Raw genomic sequence first — 23033 nt, forward strand, 5'->3', positions numbered from 1 at the left:
CCTGCATATTGGCTGCAGTTGGCGTGCGCTCAGGGTGGCCACGTTACTGTGAAAAGTTTTGGCCGCTTGTTTCCAGTTTCATGGTTGTGTTTCACCCCGGCGTTTTCCACTCTGCCATCTAAAAATATCCTGTGCTCCTATGTCCTCTATCCACACGGCTGCTTCTCTCCCCTCCAACTCTATTCTCCGCTTCTTCTCTCTCATCTCTCAAGACGCGGCGCCACCGTGCCGCAGGGGTAGAGGGTGGCCGCCGCTGTTTTATGATGTTTCTATTCCACTTTTTTTTAAACTGAGGCATTTGGCCTATGGAGTGATACGAACCATTACATATGCATGGTCCTGTTTTGCATTCTAAATGAACTGAAGCACTTTGGCATATGCAATGATGACCTACTTCTCCCTGACAACAATCCAATTTTGTTTCCCGCGCTTCACTGCTATCTGCAAAAATTGCTACGATTCAATATTAAGGTATTCTAATTCTTGCTCTTTCTTTAGCTGTTCTGATTCCTGCTCTTTCCTTAATCATTCTTCTCTTCTTTGCAGCTAGGTGCATAGCTTATATGCCTGTTACAAATTTGATTTTTGGTTTCATTGCAGACTGTAATTGAATTCTAAGGACAAGGGCTGAGTATGCTATTATTTTTGAACTATGAGGTTAAACTGCTGCAACCAAATAACTTCTTAGGTAAATATGGAATTTTCTCTTAGTAACTATTGGAAGATAGATAATTTGTTCGGATCGGTTTTTAGGATTATCGTCCTATTTTGCTTATATATTAGTTTAGTGGATCCTTTTATGCCATGTCGATGCATCGTGTTTATTTACCTTGATAAATACAGTCCGCTATTTGTAGCATCATTGCCCCTGTATTTTAGCGCATCCATAAATTATATGTTCATTGTATCCCTTTCCATGCACATTTGACAACTTCATGTGTTCGAATGGATAGTGGTTTTTTAACGATTGTTGTTTTTGTAAACGAATTTGTGCTACACCGTTGGCTGTATGAAGCATGACCTTTTTTCCCACCTCCTGCACTATGGTTCAGTGACGCTCAGCTTTATTGAGAAAGTGCTTGTGCTGGCATGCTGGACTTTTCTATTATATTTAGCTTTTCTGTTATGATCACATCTTTTTCCTTCAATTGAGCTTTAGTCTACAAATTTCTTAGCTGTTGCTCCATTCAGTAGGTAACAAAGTAAAATTTGCACACACAGTTTTTGGCTACCAAAATATTCGTCTGTTCTGTACAGAGGCGTTGTGATCGTGTGTTGCTTCCAGGATAGTGGAAACAGAGTTGTGAGTAGCAGGGGTACCAGTGGAGGTTATAACTTGGCACCCCAAAAGAGTACCACCAAGCACCACATCGTCCATCAGATTTTTGGGGATTTTTAGATTCCTGCTATGATGCTGGCTCCTCCCATGCCTTTTGGGACTAGGTACATACTACTATATCCATGTGATCATTTTTTTATTTCATTCATATGCATAATCCTGGCTTATCTATGCCATGCTTTGGTGAACATAGACAGAAGGACAAACATCTGAGCTAGAAATAGTTCAGGTATGAAAAGCAATACACACCATGTTGGTTGCCTGACTCATCATTATTGTGACCTGTCATATGTATTAACCTGCCACATTTCCATGATAAAGATCAAAACGGTGAACCCTTTTTGTTAGCTGCTTATTACATGATCAAAGAATGTAATTGTTTTGCAACCTATATTTGGTCACCTTGCTTGCCCACATATGCGCCGACTAACCACCGACGCGCGCGAGGGCGCGCGTGATGGGCTAGTTGATTTTATTCGTGGAAGGGTAATATGGTCATTGCACATACACAACAAAAAAAAACACTCCGAAGAGGCTGCCCCTAGCCCTCGCCGCCGTCTCCCTCACCCTCGCTCTCACTCGTCGCGGTGGCCGCCCTGCCTCGCCCTCGCTCGTCGTGGCGGCCGCCCTGCCCTCGCCCCCGCCGCCGCAACGTCGTTCACGTGGACCTCAGACTCCGTCGTGGCTGTCGACGTCCGCCGCACCGTGAACCTCCACCCTATGCTACGGCTCCCGATGTCCTCCTCGTCAGGATCCCCGACCTCCGCCGCGGTCGTTGTCGGCATCAGGATCCCCGCCCTCCGCCGCTGCGGCCGATGGTGTCCTCCGCATCAGGACCCCCGCCTCCACCAACACTGCCCTATCGCCTCCTCCCACCTAGGTATAATCTATGCACTTCCCCATAGGCCATAGCACGTCCATACACGCTGCTTGCGTTGTTGCCCATCTCTAACAAGATCAAATTTAGTCAGCTGCTGCCTCAACTATGGTAATGTCACTGTCTTCTGGAGGCATTTTGTTCTAGGGTTATGGATCTAGAGGATTCTTGTTCTAATTGGAATTAGAAACTCGTGTATCTGAAAAATGTTTGATTTCTGTTTAGTTAATTTCCTAGATCTTTAATCTACATCCTTTTAATTGCTCAATGCTTCCTTATTTTAGGCAAATAGTTAATTGTAGTGAACATCAGACTGATGTATACTACAATTATTATTAATTCTTTTTACTGCTTAGTTATGATCCAATTTCTTTTAGGTTGTCATACCTGTTGGTTAAATTGATTGCAGCTATCAGATGGAGTACCTAGTTTTCTGAAAAATTAATCGCTTGGAGTGGGGAGGATTACTAAAGTTGCTATCTTTAGTTAGGATTTTTGGGAAAAATATACATATGAGTGCCTCTAAATTATATAGTGTTAAAAAGCTGAAAACTGGTTCTTAGTTCATAGTTCAGTGACTGTTCAAACTGCAACAAAAGAATTTTAGAATTTATCCTCGTTAAGATCTTGCTTGATGTTCAGAGTTAAACGTGAATGTACACTGGCTTTTGGTTGCCAATGTTCTTTTTCATATAGTCGTATGGATTTGTTGCTTTAAATGTTGAAAGTGAAAAAACAGTGCTGCTTGATAGGTTGCATAATACATGTTCTTATGGAATGTTAATTATTTTTCTTTTACTTCTAAAAGTCGATCCAATTCTTTTTTTTCCTGCTTAACGTAATAATGCCTCAGTTTCGTAGTGCTTTTTTCTTGTTGAGAGCAGTATGGGGAAGGGAAAAACAGAGAGTATTGTCACCAGACACCTTTGGGTGATAATCTGATATACAAAAGGTGGGGTCATTATTATCTGGTGGTATATGCAGAATATGAGATAGGACCCTACACAATTGTGATTTAGTATTGTGACACATTGCAAATTCATTATCAGTTTTTCTTAGAAACAATGCAAAGCATACTATGATACTAATACTAACATTTGAAAAGTCTGAGTTGGTGGTGCTTTATTTCTATAGTATTCATGCTTCGACTTAACATTATCAGTTTTTCATAGAATTCATGCTTCGACTTGACTTGATTTTTTTTTCATTTCAGAACTAATATAGGTGGTATGGCAAATCAGTGTAGCAATAGTCTGTGATCATGTGTGTCACCAGTGAATCACGTCCTAGACGACTCTGTGCGTCCTTTTGTCGTCTCTCGACTGATCATTCTCCATCACCTGCTCGCCGCCGTGAAGCCACAGTCGATCTCCATCGTCTGTCACCGGCTTTCATTTGCCTCTCCACACTTCACTGCAGAGGTTTTCAAGTTCTTGCTGTGGTTGTTGATCTAGTTTCTTCGGTTACCTTGCTTGAGGTGTTGCTGTTTGTCTCATAGAGCAGCCTGTATTGGTGATCTACTCAGTTACTATCTTCTGGAGTGATTCTCTCCTAAAATAGTAGACCATACCTTTGCCTTGAAGCTGTAAATTGCAATGTATTGTGCCTTGAAGCTGTAAATTGCAGTGTGTTATTTATCTGTTTTGAAGCTTGATCTCCGATTGAGTAAGCTGAATGGAAGTAAATAACACTACTACTGTAGTGTTTGCTGAAATGAAAATGGTGGATTTGCTGGTAGAGTTAACACACTAATCCCTACAGAAGAAAGGGTCTTGATTGGAAGAACATGTAAATGCATATATGCCATTGCTGCAGCAGGGACAGAGGGATGAGTCGAGGGACTCAACAAATGATCAGTGGCATCAGCTCATTGATCATGTTTGCCATTCGTGCAGGTTGCAATCCCTGTTGTTTTAACAGTGAGGGTGGCTATCACTTTCACTCCCCTCATGGAACCAGATTTAGTTAGATTCAATAAAACCAGAGCATTATAGGAATATTGAGATGGCTTGAGATTGATGGATATGTTCTTGAAAGACATTCTTGTCAGGAAGTTTTGGAACAAAAGGCCGGTGCTGTGCAAAATTCTCCTCCTGACAAAACAGCTCCAGAACCCAGTCCTTGGTCACCGTTAATGCTCTTGCAAAATTTCAAATTTGAAATATAGTTCAGTGGAACTTCATTGTTCAGTAAGCCATGATGTTTCATGTGCAGTACATTTATACCAACCAAAAATTCTTATGTTAAAGTGGACAATTTGGATTCACATTACTCTGAAACTATTTGAATAGATTGATAGATGCGAAGGTCACCTTACCAAGAACAAAATTAGCTCAACTGATGAAATGACTTCCTTAAGAACCATTCATTCAGTGTATAATGTAACAACTTTTCATTGCAAATTACTACAGGTTAAACGGAAAGCGCAAGATGTTAGACCATTTGACTATACCAAGTTCTCCAAAAACATCCCAACCTCTGGCACCTGACTGCATTGTGAAGGCGGCTGTCGGTGTTTCGAGTAAACACCAACGAGTAAATTTGTATTATTGCACGTCTAACCCAGATGGTGTGCTAAAAAGACACAAGGTTTATACTAGTTCAGGAAGAATGTCCCTACGTCCAGTTCGTGGTAGCTGCTCGTGTTATTTGCACTGAAAAGTTTGTAGTAGGGGGTACAAACTAGCGAGAGAGGGACAGGTCCCAAGTCTCTGATGGAATAGTCGAATGGGCGTTGAGAGCTTGGTTGCTGCTCAGCTGTGTGTGATGTGATGAGTGGTCTCTTGAATCGATCCGTCCCCTTAGTGGGGTGTCTTGCCTCTCCTTTTATAGACCAAGGGGAAGCAGGGATTACATACGGGAGAAAGAAGAAAAACCAGAGGCCAAGGAGGTCCTTCAAAGATGTCGGGTCTTCCTTTTTCTCTGAGCGAGCCCCGCTGACATGGCAGATGGTGCCAGGGATAGCTCCATGCTGGGTGCATGTCCGCTGATCCTGATAAGGTCGTGCTCTGGCTTTGTCAGCAAGTGGTCATGTCCCATCCCGCCCCGATGGGCGACGCGACGGACTAGGGTGCTGAACCGCGGCCCTACGGGGAGTAGACGGCGCAGTGACCCCACGTCCGTTACTATAGATGATGTGAGTTTCCTCCTAGACCATAGTGGTTTGTCGTATGCTTCCGTCAGGATCCGTGCCCGAGGGCAAATGCCGGCGCCCATAACACTGTAAGACAAATGTCGGCGCCCACAACACTGTTCGGGCTCTGACATGCCTGGAAGGGCTTAAAGCGTCCATCTTGTCATATCCTGATGGTACTTTCCTACAGACGTGCAGGGTATGGTCCTTGGTACTACGGTTGACTTGAGTGCCCTGCCTTATCTGCGAGCGTAGTTATGAAGGAGCAGCGCGCAGTCATCGGGCGAGGCGGAGTCTGCCCTCAGATGTCGGGCGAGGCGGAGCTAGCCCCTAGGGGTCGGGAAAGGCGGAGTCTGTCCTCAGATGTAGGGCGAGGCGGAGCCAGCCCTCGGGGGTCGGGCGAGGCGGAGGTAGCCCTCAGGGGTCGGGTGAGGCGGAGCCAACCTTTGGAGGGTGGACGAGATGGAGTTAACCCTCGGTCATTGGGCAAGAGGTGCAGTCGCGTTCTTGTCTGTTCGGAAGCATCAACGTTTGATGGTTATTAGCTCCTCCTCTTTGGGTACCCTAGTATTTGGTCCCTGACAGTAGCCCCCAAGCCCCCGGGTGATTCGGATAGAATCGCCCGGGGGGTGATTTGACTTGCCAGAGGGTGCGCGCAAGCGTACCCGACGGGTGTAGCTCCCGTGCCCCTGGGTGATTCGGATAGAATCGCCCGGGGGGTGATTCGACTTGCTAGAGGGTGCGCGCGAGCGCACCCGATAGGTGTAGCCTCTGAGCCCCTGGGTGATTTGGATAGAATCACCTAGGGGGTGATTTGACTTGCCAGAGGGTGCATGCGAGCACACCCGACGAGTGTAGCCCCCGAGCCCCTGGGTGATTCGGATAGAATCGCCCGGGGGTGATTCAACTTGCTAGAGGGTGCATGCGAGCGCACCCGACGGGTGTAGCCCCCGAGCCCCTGGGTGATTCGGATAGAATCACCTGGGGGTGATTCGACTTGCCAGAGGGTGCGCGCGAGCGCACCCATCGGTTGTAGCCCCTGAGCCCCTGGGTGATTCGGATAGAATTGCCTGGGGGTGATTCGGACCCTTCGCGGGTATGGCTGTGAGATTTGGTGGTTTGTTTAGCCAGACAGTTTGATTGGGGTCCCGATATCCCATTCATGGAGATCCCGTCAGGGAAAGCCTGGCTGAGACTTAATCATGGGCTGAGGTGCCCGTGGCGCTCGTGTGCCTGGCCGCTTGCCGCTTGTGGGGCCTAGCTCTTTCCACCCTTTTGTCGTAGGGGTGTTTGGGCCAGCCATCAAAACTGTTGATGGGCCAGCCCTCGAGCTCCTGGGCCCAGGTGGGCCAGAGAAACGCTTCTTGACCCGTATCCCTTTTGCTAGTAAAGAGTCCTAGTCCGCCCAGGGAGGCGAAACATCTGGCGTGTCTTCGGAGGGAAAGGATAGGGATTGCGGGCGCATATCCCGCAACGTGATGTGGTGGCGGATCGTGGTAGGCACGGAGATCCAGGCGGTCGGTTGCCTTCCTCACATCCGTCGCCCCTATAAAACCAAAGGGTTCGCCCCCAGGGTTTCGTAGTTTGCCTCCTTGCCTTTGCATCTGTAACCTCCACCGCCAATCACCTAATCCTCCTGCATCCACATCTCAGCCATCGTCGAATTCGCATCCACCCACCCCAATCCCCCAATGGAGCTGTGGTGCCACTTTGATATCACCCTCCAGCGTCTGGAGGGCCTTGTTCGCTGTGGTCTTCTTTGCGTGTGGACTACCGCTGAGGAGTGGTGGCTGCCTGGTGATGAGGACGTGCCATCGCCGCCCGACGGCTACATCGTGTCCTTCGCTCACTTCCACGAGCGGGGATTCGTCACCCCTGCCCACAAGTTTCTTCGGGGATTGCTGCACTACTACAAGGTAGAGCTGCAACACCTTAATCCCAATGGAATCCAGCACATTGCAGCGTTCATCGCCCTGTGTGAGGGATTCCTGGGGATTAGCCCCCACTTCAACCTATGGCGGTACTTCTTCGCCGTCACCCTCCTGAAGAAGCGAGAGAAGAAGCAGGAGCTGAGCGTGCCGATGGGATGCGCCGGCATTTAGCTCCACAACAACTGGGTCAATGAGTACCCGCCGATGTGTCTGTTGACCTCCAACAAGGGGTGGCATTCGCATTGGTTCTACATCAAGAAGGACGTAGCCGCCCCTTTGCCAGAGTTCACCGGGCGCCTCATCGAAGAGGTCCTAGAATCATGGAGGAAGTGGGGAGTCTCGAAGAAAGACAAGAAGAGAATCTAGGACCATCTCGCCGCCATCTGAATCCTAAAGGAGAGGGGTGTGAAGGGGTCGGGGATCATCGATGCCTACCATACGTGGAGAGTGGCACCACTGATGTGGCGTGCGCTTCCCGTGCACATGATGGCGCCTGGGGCATCACTCAACGGGACGGCGCTCGTCGAGGGAGCGCTCTCCCCCTCCAAAGTGGCGCAGTGCATCAAGGAGGCGATGGAGCCTCCGCGGGACGACGCTGGCGCTGTCCTTGAGTTTGTGTATCCAGTGCTGGGGCACCCCCCAATGCGGCTAGAACCGGGGTACATCACCTTCGTAAGTTTTCTTTCCTCGTGCATCCTTTTTAATTGAACTCCCGACCCCTTGATGCTGATATTGAGATAGGGGGAGCAGCCAAAGAAATTCGTCCTTAGGGATCATCCGGCTCCGCTGCCGCAGGACCCGTTCATGGCAGCGGCCAACCGCGCTGAGGCTGAGCGGCAGCGGAAGGCGAAGGAGGACGATAGGAGGAAGAAGAAGTAGAAGCTGTGGGCACGGGAGTGAGGGGAGGACACAGACAGTGATGATGATGACGACGAGGAAGATGACAAGGTAGTTGCCGACATCGAGTGGGATGACCTGGAGAGCGAGGATACACTAATAGGTGTCCACTCGTCCATGCAGGGACCCTTCCCATTTCATGCGGGGGGAAGTGAGTGTATGAGGCCGGCGGAGACAGGCCGAACCATCGACCCATCCTCAGAACAAGTAGGGGTGGGCGGTTCTGCCGCTGCGCCCAAGGTGCCAGCAGAGGGGGGCGGCCCCGCTGCCGTGCCTCAAGAGCCAGCGGGGGTGGGCGGATCCGCTGCCGTGCCCCAAGAGCTAGCGGGGGTGGCCGGATCCGCCGTAGCGCCCCAAGAGCCAGCGGGGGCGGGCAGATCCACCACCAAGCCCGAGGTGCCGAGGGAGGGGAGTGGCTCCGCCGCCATGCCCCCAAATGGAAGGGAGGCGAGCCCCTCGTCTCGGGAGCAGGGGGTGTGCTCAAAACTGCCCTGTTCCGAGGAGGTGGAGCAGGGACTTGGGGGTTCGTCCCCCAAACGTATCCAACATCCAACAGCACCAATGTAAGTCCTCAACTCCCCTGTTTTCTCTGTTTTTAGCATGACTCACGCCTTTTGTTTCTTGCAGCGTCCTGAGACAGGGCCACTCTTTAGTGCTGGTGCCCAAGAAGAGTGTCTCCATTTAGGCGAGATGGCGGCCGTCGCCTGACGTCGCTCCCATTTTGGGCAAAACCAGAGCCGACGTCATAGCCTCGTCGGTCGGTCAGGCGCCACCCATGGTGGTGCCCATGCCCTCGGTGGGTCAAGCGGACACCAGGGCTGAAGGAGTGCCCTTGGAGATCGCCGAGCAATCAGAGACGGAGGTGATTCCGCTGCCAACGTGGGAGTGGACGGGGCTGCCGCTCGCACTTGTGGCACCGACTGTGGAGGGCGTGATGCCGCCGGTCGAGGCCCTGCCGCCACAAGCTGCGGTGGTGCTCGAGGATGCGACATGATCCGTGCCACCGGCAGCCCAAGTGACGGCGCCCGACATAGGCTGGACAGAGGGGGACACTGCCAAGGGGTCCCAGGCGTCGTGGTGGTGGTGGAGAGGACCAGAGGGGAGTCACCCTTGGCCTTGATGTCAGGGGGCAGCCACTCACCCACGCGGGATGAGCCACTGCTCCAGTGGATGGATCCGCAAGACCCGACATCGATACTCTTCTCGCTCGACAATGCTACTAAGAGCATAGAGCGGGAGAGTCTCAATGAGGGGATCTCGGCCATGCTAGAAGCTCTAAACCAGGCTAGGGGCATCCTACATGACGTCGTCATTCCTACTGGCTGGGTATTCACTTAATCTCTCCTCTCACTTTCTTCTTTCTTCATATATTTTGTGTTTTGACATTGATCTTCTTTCAGTCCCTTATCGCTCATAGCTGGGAGAAATCCCAGTTCCTTCATGAGTAGAAGGAGAAATGGGACCGCCTCGCTGAAGAGGCCCGATTGCACGGGGATGTGAGCGCCCAGCTTGCTATCGCCCAACAGAGGGTGGCCGAGCTGACTCCCCTGGCCGAGGAGGCAGCCAGTCTCCGGCTGTGGGAGGCCAAGGCCCGTCGAGACATGGAGGAGGCCGAGAAGGCGTTTGAGGAACTATTGGCGAGGGCACGGTAGGATGAGGAGGAGGCCGCCAGGGTCCGGAAGGAGCAAGACGAGCTGCTCTAGAGGGACGTCGAGGCCCGCCAGCGGATCCTCGACCTCCTGGCCGAGGCAGAGAAGGAGCAGGAGCTCAAGCTCGGAGCCGAGGAGAGGTTCGTGGCCCTACAGTAGAGGGTGAACCTAGATGCCGAGGCGGTTACCCCGGTTGCGCAGGGAGCAAGACGAGCTACGCAGGCCATGGAGAGGCTTCACTTGGAGCATGGCACGGCCCACGGGGAGTGTGACTAGGCCGTCCGAGAGCGTGACGAGGCACAGTAGAGGATCAACTCCCTCCAAGCCGAGCTTGGAACTGTGACAACCCAGAGGCTGGAGGCTGAGAGCATCTCCGCCGGGCTGGTCACGGAGCTTGCCGAGGCGCAGAGGATCCTTTAGGGCGGAGAGCAATGAGCATGATCTCCTATGCGCTACCCTCGGGGTGGTCTACGATGACCTGGAGATGGCGTGGTCGGAGGGGTCTAGCTCGCTTGTGGCCCATGCTGTAGATATCACGGCACGGGTGCGCCAGCTCAAGAGGGAAGCTCTTCGCTCCGGGATCACCCAAGCCTTCACCATCGCCCGCTCCCACTACGCCAATAGTATTGACTTGGAGACAATGAGCCTTGGCTTCGCGCTGGCTACAAAGCCTCCGATCTAGATGAGATAGAGAAGGCGGTGGCTCCTGTCGTGCGGAACCTGGCGGACAAAGTTGAAGACATAGTTCTCCCCCAGAGGGGATAGTTAGTCATATAGGTCGGATGAATTCGGACAAACGTCATTGTACTCTATGGACAATTGCCGATCCTTACATATCATAAGAACAAATTCGTAACTTCATTATTTTGTTTTGTTTGATTGAATTTGTTTCCTTCCCTTTTTGTATGCAAAATGAGAAGGCTCACATATTCCGACCCTTCCGTTCGTTAATACCACAGGGCCCGAGGTGTAAGGGGAAAGCTTCGATCGCCCTGGTGAGCAAAGACACCATAGACGTCGAGGCGTATGTGTTTTGCAGTTCAACCAGGCATGATCGATCATTTGTTTCCACAAACCTTGTCACTATGCTTAGCGTGAAGAAGAGGTCTGACACGGCGACTATTTTAGAAAAGGTATACTTATACCTTTATCAGCCCTCGAGTGAGATCTGTCCCTTTGCCATTGCTAGGGTCAGATGTCATTGAAAATCGAGGGGAGGATAGCAAAACTTAGGAGAATGCATCTCTTGTATTCGCACGTACCCTCTTCCTAGGATCTTAGTTATCATTCTGCGACCGTGCGTTAGGTCTCCTTGTAAGTCCAACCTTCCATGGCTGTCCCCCTGTCCGCAGTTTCCGCAACCGGAGGGGTTGAGTTAACATAACTTGCCTTGATGGCTTGAGTGACGCGCTCGATGAGCCCATTGACAGGCATGTTTGAACAGAATTCAGTTCTGTCGCTTGTAACATGGTTGGCAAAGCCCTCGAGGGGCATTCCGTTGCTCCTTAACCCGCCTTCCAACAGATTCCCCCTCAATGGGGAGTCTATGGGCTCGGCTGGAGGTTTGGATCGAACGAGAAGGTTGAGATGACCTTGTTCGCTTCTAAGCGGGACAGGCACAGGATGCTGAGGTTCATCAGCATTTTCCCTCCTGGTTCTTTATTCGACACGAGGCAGACTTGGGCCCTCCACGAGCCGGCCTTCGAACTTCGGTCTTTCTATCTAGGATCGGGCGGCCTGAGCCCTCGAGCCCTGTGGGGTTCCACAGGGGTCGGCCGTGATTCATGCGTCACCCCATCCTTGGTTTCCGCAACCAGAGGGGCTAAGCTAACGACACTTGCCTCGACGGCTCAAGTGTCGCGCTCGGTGAGCTCACTAATGGGCATGTTCAAGTGGAATCTGGGGCCATCATCCGCTGACGGGGTTGGTTGAGCCCTCAAGTGGCATTCCACTACTTCTTAACCCACCTCCCGGCAGATGCCTGAGCTGTTCGATAGGCTCGGGTCGCCCGTTGGCGTCTCCTCGATGGAGATTCTGTGGGCTTGGCTCGAGGTTAGAATCGAACGAGAAAGGTCGAGATGTCCCTATCCGCTCCTGAGCGGGGTCGGGCAAGGCCGTTGGGACCCATCTCAGTTTTTCTCCCTGGCTCTATTTGGCACGAGGCGGCCTTGAGCCCTTCGTGGGCCGGCCTTCGAACCTTGGACGATCGCCGTTCATATCAAATGAGACGACTACCACTTCGTGACACGACGCGAAGCATTATGATGCGGCAATCGCATGTGTAATGCTTGGATGTATGGGATGATTGAATGGATGAATGTATGAATGATCATAGTTTAAGAAAAAACAGGGGTCGGTAATGTTACCTCGATGGCACGAGTGACGGGTTCTGGGAGCTCTTTACCAGATATGTCCATGCGGGGTTCGGGTCTGACGTCTGGCAAAACTTGCGTGGGCCTCCCATTCTTCTGTTTCTATCTGTAGACAGCGGCCCGAGCCATTCGATCGATTTGGGCGCCTTACAACCTCTCCTTGATGGAGATTCTGTAGGTAGGCCCCTCCAAATCCTTCCCGAGAAGGTGGAGGTTAAGGTTTGGAGTGCGGAGACAAAGACTTTGATCATGCTGGTGGACAAAAACGCCTTAGCCACTGGGGCATAGGGTCCTAGCGGTCTGACCCGGCTTACTCAAAGTTTGCGCCCGCACACCACGCCTATAGTTTTTTAAACGTAAGGAGGGGCTGGGCAAAGAGAATGTCTAGTGAATAGACATGCCTGCCCCTGAGCAATTTCCGACCCTCTGCCGTCGCTAGGGTCGGAGGCTTGGTAATGAAATTAATACGTAAAGTAAGCAAGTGAGGATGCTTATCTTTTGGCAGCGGTCTTGAGCCATCCGATCGACCTGGGCACCGGTTTTACCTCGATGGTAAGAGTGATGGGTTCGGAAAGCCTCCCCTAGATATGAGCATGATCCTGCTTGCTCCTTATTCGTTTCTCGTTAGTGGCCAAGCCGTCCGATCAACTCGCGTTACCTATTGAGATAAGAATTCCCTGTGGAAATAGAGGATGAGAACATCCCACGCAAGAATTTAGTTAGGTGGATAAGCCAAGCGTCGAATTTGTGCAAAATGGACGAGCTCTTCGTTATAACAAATAGCTTTTTAGCTTTTTCCCCTCTTTTTGTAAAAGAGGTTTTAGTGCATTCCGACCCTTCCCATAGTTAAGGTCATAAAAGCTCGGAGTGCGGGTGAGCTAGCTCTGAACATGCTGGTGAGCAAAGGCGTCATAGCTGCTGGGGCGTAGGTTTCTCATAGTCCGCCCAGTTTTACTCAGAGCTTGTTCCCGAAAACCCAGCTCCTTGGACTTAACATGAGAGAAGGGGGTAGGCATAGAGAATTTTTGCAGGATAAATGTACTTATATCATCCCCCGAGTGAGGCCCGACCCCCTGCTATTTGCTGGGATCGAATGTCATGAAGGATCGGGGAGTTTTGATAATGAAACTAATAAGTAAAAAGTGTGCGTTTATTAGGGGTAAAAGCGATGTAGCTACTCGATGTTCCTGGCATTGGTGAAGACCTCGCCATCGATGGTTTTTAGCTTGTAGGCGCCTGGCCGGAGTACCTCCATGATGACGTACGGTCCCTTCCATGGTGGGGAGAGCTTGTGGTGGTCCTTGTTGCTCTGGATGAGGCAGAGAACTAGGTCCCCAACGTTGAAGGCCCAACCCCGCACTCGTTGGCTCTGGTACCATCGCAACGCCTGCTGGTACTTGGCTGAGTGGAGGAGGGCGATGTCGTGAGCTTTGTCCAGCTGGTCCATGGCATCTTCGAGGGATGCCTTGGCTCCCTGTTCATCGTATGCCCTAATCCTTGGCACTCCATAGTCGAGGTCGGTTGGGAGGATGGCCTCGGAGCCATAGACCATGAAAAAGGGTGTGTAGCCGGTGGCTCGACTAGGGGTTGTCCTCAGGCACCAGAGCACTGAAGGAAGTTCGGTGACCCAGCGTGCACTGAATTTGTTCAACCGATTGAAGATCCTAGGCTTGAGGCCTTGTAGGACCATGCCGTTTGTGCATTCTACCTGCCCGTTCGTCCGGGGGTGCGCTACGGAGGCCCAGTCGACATGGATGTGAAGTTCATCGCAAATCAGAGGAATTTCTTTCTAGTGAATTGCGTGCCATTGTCTGTGATAATGGAGTTTGGGACTCCGAAGTGATGGATGATGTCGAGGAAGAACAACACGGCCTGCTCGGATTTGATCGCAGGAGATCGGTCGAGCTTCTATCCACTTGGTAAATTTGTCTATGGTGACAACCAAGTGGGTGTGGCCCCCGGGCGCTTTTTTGAGAGGTCCAACCAGATCGAGCCCCCAGACCACGAATGGCCAGGTGATGGGCATCATCTGGAGCCTTGGGACCGGTAGGTGAGTCTACCGAGCATAGTACTGGCACCCTTCGCAGGTGCTATCGATCTGCTCAGGCATCAGCTACAGCGGTGGGCCAGTAGAAGCCCTGTCGGAATGCATTTTCGACTAGGGTTCTAGGGCGCGGCATGGTGACCGCAGACTCCACCATGGATATCGCTCAACAAATGCTTCCCTATGTTCGAAGGAGATGCAGCGCTGTAGGATCCCGGTGTAGCTTCGCTTGTAGAGTTCGCCCTCCACAAGAACAAAGGACTTGGCACGACGTGCGAGCCATCGAGCCTTCGTCCTGTCTGTCGGTAGTGTGTCACGGAGGAGGTAGTCGAGGTAGAGGCTTCCTCTAGTCGATCAGAGGGTTGGGCTCTGTCATTGGGTCTTCTTTGAGCTCCATGACTTCGGGGCCGGATGGAGCCGTCGTTTGGTCAGCCCCCGGGCCTAGATTGGTCAGACCATCACCACCATATTTTGACTCCTCGTAGCGAACCGAGGGCTTGTGCTGGTCGCTGGCGAAGATGCCAGTTGGCACCAGCTCTCGGCCAGACGCTGCTTTCGCAAGTGCGTCGGCCGCCTCGTTGAGACACCTCGAGATGTGGTTGAGCTCAAGGCCATCGAACTTGTCTTCCAACTGGCAGACTTCTTGGCAGTCGTGGCCATCTTGACGTCGTGGCTATTTGACCTCCTTCATAACCTAGTCAACGACCAGCTAGGAATCTCCTTGAATGTCGAGGCATCGGACGTTGAACTCGATGGCAATGCGTAGGCCGTTGATGAGCGCCTCATACTCAGCCACATTGTTGGAGGAGAGGAAATGGAGATAGACCATGTACCTCATGCATACCCTGAGGGGCGACACGAAGACCAGCCCCGCGCCAGTGCCCTTCTTCATCAGCGATTCATCGAAGTACATCGTCCAGTACTCTTGATCGACGACCGCCGGTGGTATTTGGACCTCGGTCCATTCTGCGACAAAATCAGCTAACACCTAGGACTTGATAGCCATGCGGGAGGCATACATAATGCCCCGACCCATCAGCTTGAGCGCCCATTTCATGGTTCTTCCCGTGGCATCCTGGTTTTGGATGACCTCACCGAGGGGGAAGGATGTCACGACCGTCACCAGATGTGACTCAAAGTACTGGCGTAGCTTCCTCCTGGTGATGAGGACAACATACATAAGCTTCTAGATTTGGGGGTAGCGGGTTTTTGAGTCGGATAGGACCTCACTGATGAAGTACACAGGGCGCTGTACTTTGAGGGTGTGCCCCTCTTCTTCCCGCTCTACTACCAGGGCGGCGCTGACCACTTGTGTGGTGGCCACGATGTAGAGCAGAAGGGGTTCTCCCTCGATAGGAGGAACCAGGATCAGGGCCTTTGTTTGGAGCCGCTTAACCATGTTAGGTGCTTCCTGGGCCTTGGATGTCCATTTGAAGTGACCAGCCTTCTTCAGAAGTCAATAAATTGGGAGACCTCGTTCACCGAGGTGTGAGATGAAGCGTCTGAGTGCGGCGAGGCACCCTATAACTCGCTGTACCCCCTTTATGTTCTGAATCAGGCCCATCCTTGTGATGACTAAGATCTTCTCTGGGTTGGCTTCGATGCCACGCTCGGAGACGATAAAACCAAGCAGCATGCCCCTCGGGACCCCAAAAACACACTTCTCGGGATTGAGTTTGATGCCGTTCGCTCAGAGTTTTGCAAAGGTCTGCTCAAGATCGACTATGAGGTGGTCAGTCCGTTTGGATTTAACCATGACGTCGTCAATGTAGGCCTCAACGGTCCACCCGATGAGGTCCCCGAAGCACTTGAGCATACAGCGCTGGTACGTAGCCCCAGCGTTCTTCAGACCGAATGGCATTGTGATGTAGCAGAATGATCCGAAGGGGGTGATGAAAGATGTCGTGAGCTAGTCGGACTCTTTCATCGCAATTTGATGGTACCCGGAGTACGCATCAAGGAAGCAGAGGGTTTCACACCTCGAGGTAGAGTCAACTATCTGGTCTATGCGCGGCAAAGGAAGCGGATCCTTTGGGCATGCTTTGTTGAGACCCATATAGTCAACACACATCCTCCATTTCCCACTCTTCTTTCATATAAGAACGAGATTGGCTAACCACTCTGGGTGGTACACTTCCTTGATGAATCTAGCCACTAAAAGTTTTGCGATCTCCTCACCGATGGTCCTGCATTTCCCCTCATTGAAGCGATGTAGGTGTTGTTTCACCGGCTTAGAGCCTAGGCGGATCTTTAGGGCATGCTCGATGACTTCCCTTGGAATGCCTGACATGTTCGAGGGTTTCCACGTGAAGATGTCTTTGTTGGCGCGGAGGAAGCTAATGAGCGCGCTTTCCTATTCGGAGGAGAGCGTGGTACCAATGCGCATCGTTTTTCCCTCGGTGCTCCCAGGGTCTATGAGGAACTCCTTAGAGCCTTCTGCTGGCTCGAAGGTCTTGGTCGACCTTTTGGGGTCGGGCGCTTCTTCGGTGACCTCTTTTCTGATGTCCATGAGCTCTCCGGAGGCTATGATTGCTGCGGCGTGATCGCAGCACTCGACTTCACACTCATAGGCACGCTGAAAGGTTGTGCCAATGGTGATGACCCCACCTGGGCCCGGCATCTTTAGCTTGAGGTAAGTGTAGTTGGGAACAGCCATGAACTTCGCGTAGCATGGTTGCCCCAGGATGGCATGGTAAGTTCCGTGGAACCCCACCACTTCAAAAGCAAGAGTCTCCATCCTATAGTTGGATGGACCCCCGAAGGTGATGGGCAGATCGATCTACCCAAGCGGCATGGCCTGCTTTCGAGGCACGATGTCATGAAAGGGTGCTCTAGTTGGCTAGATGCGCACTCGGTCAACGCCCATAGCGTCGAGCGTCTCGGCGTACATGATGTTGAGGCCGCTGCCTCCATCCATCAGTACTTTGGTGAGCCGCTTCATGCCGACGATTGGGTCGACCACAAACGAGTATCTCCCTGGCTGCGGGACGCTCTCCGAGTGATCGGTTCAATCAAAGGTTATAGCGGACTCCGACCACCGGAGGAAGGTAGGCATGGCCGATTTGGTCGCATAGACCTCACGGCCCGCGATCTTCTGGCTGCGCTTGGAGTCATAAGCCTCTGATCCTCCGAAGATCACGAGGCAGCCATCTGGTGTTGGAAAGCCGTCATTCCCCTTTGTTGGAGCCTCCAGACAAGAACCGCTTCATGAGGGCACAGTCTTTGTACAGATGCTTGACAGGGAAGGCATGGTTTGGGCATGGCCCCTCAAGTAGTTTTTCGAAGTGGTTTGGAGTGTCCTCCGTGGGCTTCCGACCACCCCTGCGGTCAGCGGCGGCCACGAGAGAGCGCTCGCGCCGCTGCTTCTTATTCTTCTTTTTGTCGGGACGGTTGGAGTTGCCTTCGCCAGCGTCCTTGTCCTGCCTCGCCTTGCCATTGAGGCGATCGAAGATTGCTCCGACTGCTTCTTCGCCCAAGTCGTGGTTGGTGGTGATGTCAAGGAGTTCCTTGGTGGTTCACAGGCCCTTGTGTCCCAGCTTATGAACCAGAGACTCGCATGTGGTCCCGGACAAGAAAGCTCCTATAACGTCAGTGTCGGCGACGTTAGGCAGCGCATTGCATTGCCGTGAGAAGCACCGGATGTACCCACGCAGGGTTTCTCCGGCCTTTTGCCAACAGTTCTTGAGGTCCCATGGGTTTTCAGGGCACTTATATGTGCCCTAGAAGTTTCCCACAAAGATCTCCTTAAGGTCTGCCCAACTTTGGATTCTGTTGGACGGAAGGTGTTCCAACCATGTTCATGCCGAATCGGCTAAGAACAATGGAAGGTTGCGGATAATGAAATTGTTATTATCCGCACCACCTGCTTGGCAGGCAAGTCGATAGTCTTTGAGCCATAGTCCAGGGTTTGTTTCCCAGAGTACTTCAGGATATTGGTTCGTGGTTGGTACCTTGGTGGGAAGGCAGCGTTGAGGATGTGTCGGTCGAAGACCTGAGGCCCCGGTAGTAGCGTCCGCCATGACAAGGGTGATAGCCATGTCTGGTTCCCTCTCTTGGGTCATCATAAGCGCGTCTGTGGGAGTCGAGGGTGTTGCGCGCGTCATGGTTGCGATTGAGACGCTGACACACCGAGACCGCGGTGTGCTGCCTATTTTCTTGTGGCTCCTGGTGGACCGACGCGTCCCTGCCGGGGCGCGCCGAGGGAGTGCGCTGGCTGGCGTCGAGCTCGCATCATCGAGACAATGAGCTTTCGGCCTGCTGCACCACCGCACGCTCGAGCAGCGTGCGAATCTCATGGTGGGCCCGATGATCCTCGAGCGTTGCTGCCTCTAGAAGACCATGGAGCAAGGCCGCCGCAGCGGCGATGTTTTGGCTTGCCCGAGCGAAGCGAGGGAGGGCTTCATCGTCGGCGATGATCCTTCGGTTTACGTCGTGGGCCATGGTGCGTGCGCGCCCACCGTCTCCTTGACGCTCGATCTCTCGATCGAGCTCTGTGCATTCCCGCTCAAGCTGGAGTCATGCTTCCTTGATCTCTTAGTGTTGGGCCTTCAGCTGCTCAATCCCCAAGCGAGGCGGGGCCGCTGTCTCCCCCTCGGCCTCATTGTTGAGGTCATTCACCGGGGTAGCCTCCTCCTCGGAGATGCTTTCGACGTGTCCCCCAGGGATACCCATCATGAAGCATTCACGAGAGGGGGGATAGCTCCCTCTTCTAGAGTCAGAGCCAGAGGGCGATTCCGGCTCCTCTGCAAGGAGGTCATGGAATGATTCCGCGACGTGTTCGATCACCCCCATGAACTCGTTGTTCGCGGGGGAAGGGATCATGCGCTGGGCCACAAGGTGGCCAACGGTCTCTGCAGCGTTGCAGAGACCAAACGGGAGCACCATCGTGGCGCTCCGGATGATGTATTCCGGGGAGAACGGCTCTCCTTCGGTAAGCCGTAGCTCCTTGAGCATCTTGGTGATCGCGTCGAGGCCGGTGGAGTGGAAGGGTTGAACGACGATGGGTGCCCGTGCCAGTTCTCCCTCCACCATGACGATGAAGTCTAGGTCCCTGAAGTGCACGTGTGCACCCGGGACCCAGCTAATTCCGTGGATAGCCATCTGCGGCCTGATGTTAATGTCGGAACACGCAAAGTCCCCTACCTGGCACGCCAACTGTCGGTGTTTCGAGTAAACACCAATGAGTAAATTTGTATTATTGTGCGTCTGAACCGGATGGTGTGCTAAAAAGACACAAGGTTTATACGGGTTCAGGTAGAATGTCCCTACGTCCAGTTCGTGGTAGCTGCTCGTGTTATTTGCACTGAAAAGTTCATAGTAGGGGGTACAGACTGGCGAGAGAAGGATAGGTCCCAAGTCTCTGATGGAATAGTCGAATGGGCGCTGAGAGCTTGGTTGCTGCTCAACTGTGTGATGTGATGTGTGGTCTCTTGAATCGATCTGTCCCCTTAGTAAGGTGTCCTGCCTCTCCTTTTATAGACCAAGGGGAAGCAGGGATTACAGATGAGAGAAAGAAGAAAAACCAGAGGCCAAGGAGGTCCTTCAAAGATGCTGGGTCTTCCTTTTCTTCTAAACGAGCCCCGCTGACACAACAGATGGTGCCAGGGATAGCTCCATGCTGGGTGCATGTCCACTGATCCTGATAGGGCAGTCCTCTGGCTTTGTTAGCAAGTGGTCACGTCCCATCCCGCCCCGGCGGGTGGCGCGACGGACCAGGGTGCTGAACCGCGGCCCTACGAGGAGCAGACAGCGCAGTGACCCCACGCCCGTTACTGTAGATGATGTGAGTTTCCTCCTGGACCGTAGTGGTTGTCGTATGCTTCCGTCAGGATCCGTGCCCGAGGGCAAATGCCGGCGCCCATAACACTGTAAGACAAATGTCGGCACCCACAACACTGTTCGGGCTCTGATATGCCTGGAAGGGCTTAAAGCGCACGTCTTGTCATATCCTGACGGTACTTTCCTGTAGGCATGCAGGGTATGGTCCTCGGTATTGCGGTTGACTTGAGTGCCCCGCTTATCTGTGTGTGTAGTTATGAAGGAGCAGCGCGCAATCGTCGGGCGAGGCGGAGTCTGCCCTCAGACGTCGGGCGAGGCGGAGCCAGCCCCCGGGGGTCGGGCGAGGCGGAGTCTGCCCTCAGATGTAGGGCGAGGCGGACCCAGCCCTCGGACGTCGGACGAGGCGGAGGCAGCCCTCAGGGATCGGGCGAGGCGGAGCCAACCTTTGGGGGGCGGACGAGACGGAGTTAACCCTCGGTTGTTGGGCAAGAGGTGTAGTCGCGTTCTTGTCTGTTCGGAAGCATCAACGTTTGATGGTTATTAGCTCCTTCTCTTTGGGTACCCCAGTATTTGGTCCCCGACAGTGGCCGTGCAAGGCGGCCTGTGGAAGGGAGGTCATGCTTTGCTGTCAGAAATGCAGTGCCAGTGCGCCGGCTCTTCAGAACATTGTCAAGAAGCTGATCAAGACTGAGTGAGAAAATAGTGTTGCTCTGCTGATAGATGCCAGAGTTCTTGTTACCAATATACACATTGAGTCTTTATTAGTGCTATTAGATCTGTAAGTTTTTGTTCGTGAATCATCAGTGGTTGGACTGGGTGCACAAACTACCGCCTAATTTCTGCTTGAATGCTTTGTACTGTACGTACCAGATCTGAATGAGTGTATGGTGTTGGCAATAGCTTGGCAATGCTTCTTTGCTCTCGTAGCAGAGCATGGTTTACATAAGTTATTATCCGATACTGGGGCTGTCGTAAAAAAAATTAGGACAAAGCCTAGGGCCTTTTCTTGCAAAAACTGATGATTATTCACGAACAATATGCATGTTCTTTATTTCTTTTAACACAGACGACTGTTATAACAAAAATTGCAATTATATCTAAGCTTCTCGAGGAAAAAAGAAAATCCTATATATTCAGAAGAAAGGAGGTAAGTTAAAAACAGAAATTAAGATCAGGACAACACATCTTTTTTTATTCCGATATCGTAAACGGTCACTCTCTCAATAAGTAGAAGTTTCTCTCATTACACGACCCATGTACAAGGGCTTTTCCCAGCGTTCTGTCATTCTGCGGTTACACGGCAACTAATAATAAAACAGCTAAACCTTAGAAAGGGTTGTCGGAACCCATATGTAGCCATGGGTATGCACATACCCCATCCTTGATAATAAAACAGCTAAACCTTAGAAAGGATTGTCGGAACCCATATGTAGCCATGGGTCTGCACATACCCCATCCTCTTGCTCAACTCGTCGACTTCCTGTGGTCCTCGGGTTCCCGGCTTGTATGGAACGAACTTCAGCTTGCCACCATCGATGTGGTGAAGTAAAGGAGTGAAGATTTCCCATGCAGCCTACGACCAACAAACACATGTCAAAACAAGTAATTCTCAAGGCAGCCCATTGCAAAGGAAGTACGTATGCATGGTCAATCACAAACCCTCAGTTCATCTCGGCGAACAAAGTGCTGCTGGTCTCCTCTTATACTGATGAAACATAGTTATCGGTAAGTATACCATGACTCAAGAAGAATTGTTTTATCCACAAAGTTTCAGAGAACTGAATGTGCTGGAAACAAATTTAGCACTAGGATGGGACTCTTAGTCATATAGCGGAAAGGATACTCACTCAGCAACAACAAAAAAGAGAAATCACCTGCAGCTATTCACATGGCAATTTCTCTATATGTGGGCTGAGAAATTGCATAACTGCTATTAGCAGCAACTATGGTAAAGCACCATCAGAAAACTTGAGGTTGCAGAAAAACTTGTGCTAGGAGAAACAAAAAAGAGAAATCACCATCTCCTTGCACAATTTCGTAACGAGGACACAGCTGATAGCTTCTTTCTGTCCTACCAAAAAGTGGTGCATCCGACACATGATGTGACTTATATGGACCTATATATTATTCTTTCATGATGTATTGATTTTGATGAAAACGAATGAATAACAATGACCCAAAATTTTACACACTCATGAAACTACATAGCATCTTGAATAGGACCAGTGTGATCAAATAGGCAAATGAAATTACAGTGGAACAAAATACAATGGGACCTATTTTCATACCTAAAACTAGTTTCTATCATTATAAAAAAACTTGTTTGATCAAAGTTTAGCTTACTAATTCGCCACATTCATAGTTTCAGATGTCAGTCAGTCTAGCACTAGCAGCCAATACACCAAGCAGAATCAAAGCTGTCCCAGTTCAGTGGTATTCGTTAACTAAAAAGCATCAACGAATTGGCAGTAATTACTCTAGGTCTAGGAAGGGACTAGTTAGAATTCAATTCCCAATCAGACAGCAGGGATGATGGAAACGGAACGCAGGCAAGAACTCACTCGACTGGTAATGCGAGAAGCGGTGCTGGATGGCGCGGAGCGTCTCGAGGTCATCCTATTCCTCGTCGGTGTTGTCGTTCAGCATGTGGCCGACGCCGTAGTACAGGACCGGACACCGTCCGAGAGGCTGAGTGCAGTAGGCAGTAGCCGTCAGTAACTCCCAGCGAAAGGACAAGCCAATCCGGGAACTATGGGGAAACAGCAGCAACGCGAGCGGCGGCGGCGGCGGAGGAGGCCAGGGAACACACAAACCGCCACCACCGCTGCCGCCCTGGAGCGTGCAGATCGGCGGCTTGGCGACGGTGGCCTGGATGTCCTGGCGCGAGGTCGGGAGCGCCGGCAAGAGCTAGGCGGCGGTGGCGGATGAGGAAGAGGTGGCCTGGATGAACCCTAGAAATAAAATATTGGGATTATCTAACTATACTATTAGAATTATTCATCCCAACTATATT

At 51.6% G+C, this 23033-nt stretch overlaps 1 protein-coding gene across 1 annotated transcript; it reads right to left on the minus strand.

Annotated features, from left to right (window-relative positions):
- Positions 1-16595: 16595 nt before the first annotated feature.
- LOC136509404 (uncharacterized) lies at positions 16596-16979 on the minus strand. The gene has a single exon (XM_066504212.1). The coding sequence runs from the start codon at positions 16977-16979 to the stop codon at positions 16596-16598; it is 384 nt and encodes a 127-aa protein (XP_066360309.1).
- Between the last annotated feature and the right edge of the window lie 6054 nt (positions 16980-23033).

This window comes from Miscanthus floridulus, chromosome 15 (genome assembly GCF_019320115.1).
Source record: "Miscanthus floridulus cultivar M001 chromosome 15, ASM1932011v1, whole genome shotgun sequence".
Taxonomy (NCBI): Eukaryota; Viridiplantae; Streptophyta; class Magnoliopsida; order Poales; family Poaceae; genus Miscanthus; species Miscanthus floridulus.

What these genes read in the sequence shown, in the direction of transcription:
- LOC136509404 (XM_066504212.1), bottom strand. Translation starts at nt 16,979, where the DNA reads ATGGAGACTCTTGCTTTTGAAGTGGTGGGGTTCCACGGAACTTACCAT.